Source organism: Perkinsus marinus (assembly GCF_000006405.1).
Source record: "Perkinsus marinus ATCC 50983 genomic scaffold scf_1104296944428, whole genome shotgun sequence".
In the NCBI taxonomy this organism is placed as follows: Eukaryota; Perkinsozoa; order Perkinsida; family Perkinsidae; genus Perkinsus; species Perkinsus marinus.
This window is the reverse complement of record NW_003211397.1, coordinates 396793-397836: the sequence shown is the minus strand read 5'-3', so window position 1 is coordinate 397836 and position 1044 is coordinate 396793. Positions and strand designations below refer to the sequence as shown.

The 1044-nt window shown below is 40.5% G+C and overlaps 1 protein-coding gene across 1 annotated transcript in view; it reads left to right on the top strand.

Annotated features, from left to right (window-relative positions):
* The window catches only part of Pmar_PMAR019154 (conserved hypothetical protein), a gene marked incomplete at both ends in the record, with an annotated part of 5760 nt that overhangs the window by 3346 nt on the left and 1370 nt on the right, over positions 1–1044 (top strand). The window contains 3 exons of the mRNA XM_002780207.1: positions 494–590; positions 646–792; positions 838–1000. Of these exons, the coding sequence (XP_002780253.1) occupies positions 494–590; positions 646–792; positions 838–1000 (407 nt within the window). The remainder of the gene's footprint in view (positions 1–493; positions 591–645; positions 793–837; positions 1001–1044) is intronic.

Below are 1044 nucleotides of genomic sequence, written 5' to 3'. Positions count from 1 at the left end.
TATAGACACGGACATTAGTCTAATATATAGACTATAGACACGGACATTAGTCTAATATATAGACTATAGACACGGACATTACTCTAATATATAGACTATAGACACGGACATTAGTCTAATATATAGACTATAGACACGGACATTAGTCTAATATATAGACTAGACACGGACATTAGTCTAATATATAGACTATAGACACGGACATTAGTCTAATATATAGACTATAGACACGGACATTAGTCTAATATATATACTAGACACGAACATTAGTCTAATTTCGAACTAATATTGGATTCCACTCACTGCTAAGAAATAAGGCCACTAACATTCTGGTTACTAATATTTAATATTGGGTGAGATCCATTCAATGTCTAGGTAGAGCAGATCCCAATACGGCGCCGAGTACAGGTTTTAGCCCACTGTATGCAGCAGCGAACCGGGGTGTACCCAGAATATCTAAAATTTTATTGGAATATAATGGAGACCCGAACAGGAGAATAGGAAACGGGGAAACGCCGTTATTCGCCGCGTTGAGGAAAACGAAAGCGCGAGACGAAATGGTTGAGCTCCTCTTGAAAGCTGGTGCCAATGTAAGTCGCAGAGAGCAGAAAAAGATCTTGAAAATCTTCGCTGTGCGTGATACAGGTGAACGTTTATTCCAATCAGCAAGTGAACCCGTTCCGGGTGGCTTTGGAAAAAAATTGTGACAAGAAAGTACTGGATCTTCTTTTGAAGTATGGTGCGGTGCCGGACGGCCCGAATTTGGAAACTGGTGACACTATTTTACAGCAAGTAAGGTTGAATGAGAGAAAACTGCTGGTGAAGAATTATCATCAGGTTTGTCAAAAAGGGCACGATGAAAAAGCAGTATTGGTGTTGAGAAAATTAGTTGACGATTATCACTGTGATGTGAATGTGGCGAATACTAAGACTGGCGCTACTGCATTGCACTATGCTGCCATTTCGAGGAAAGCGAAAGCGGTTTTGGAGTTCCTCTTTGGTGAGTGTTTATCAGAAGTGTCGTATCGTTCAGCAGATGCTGGA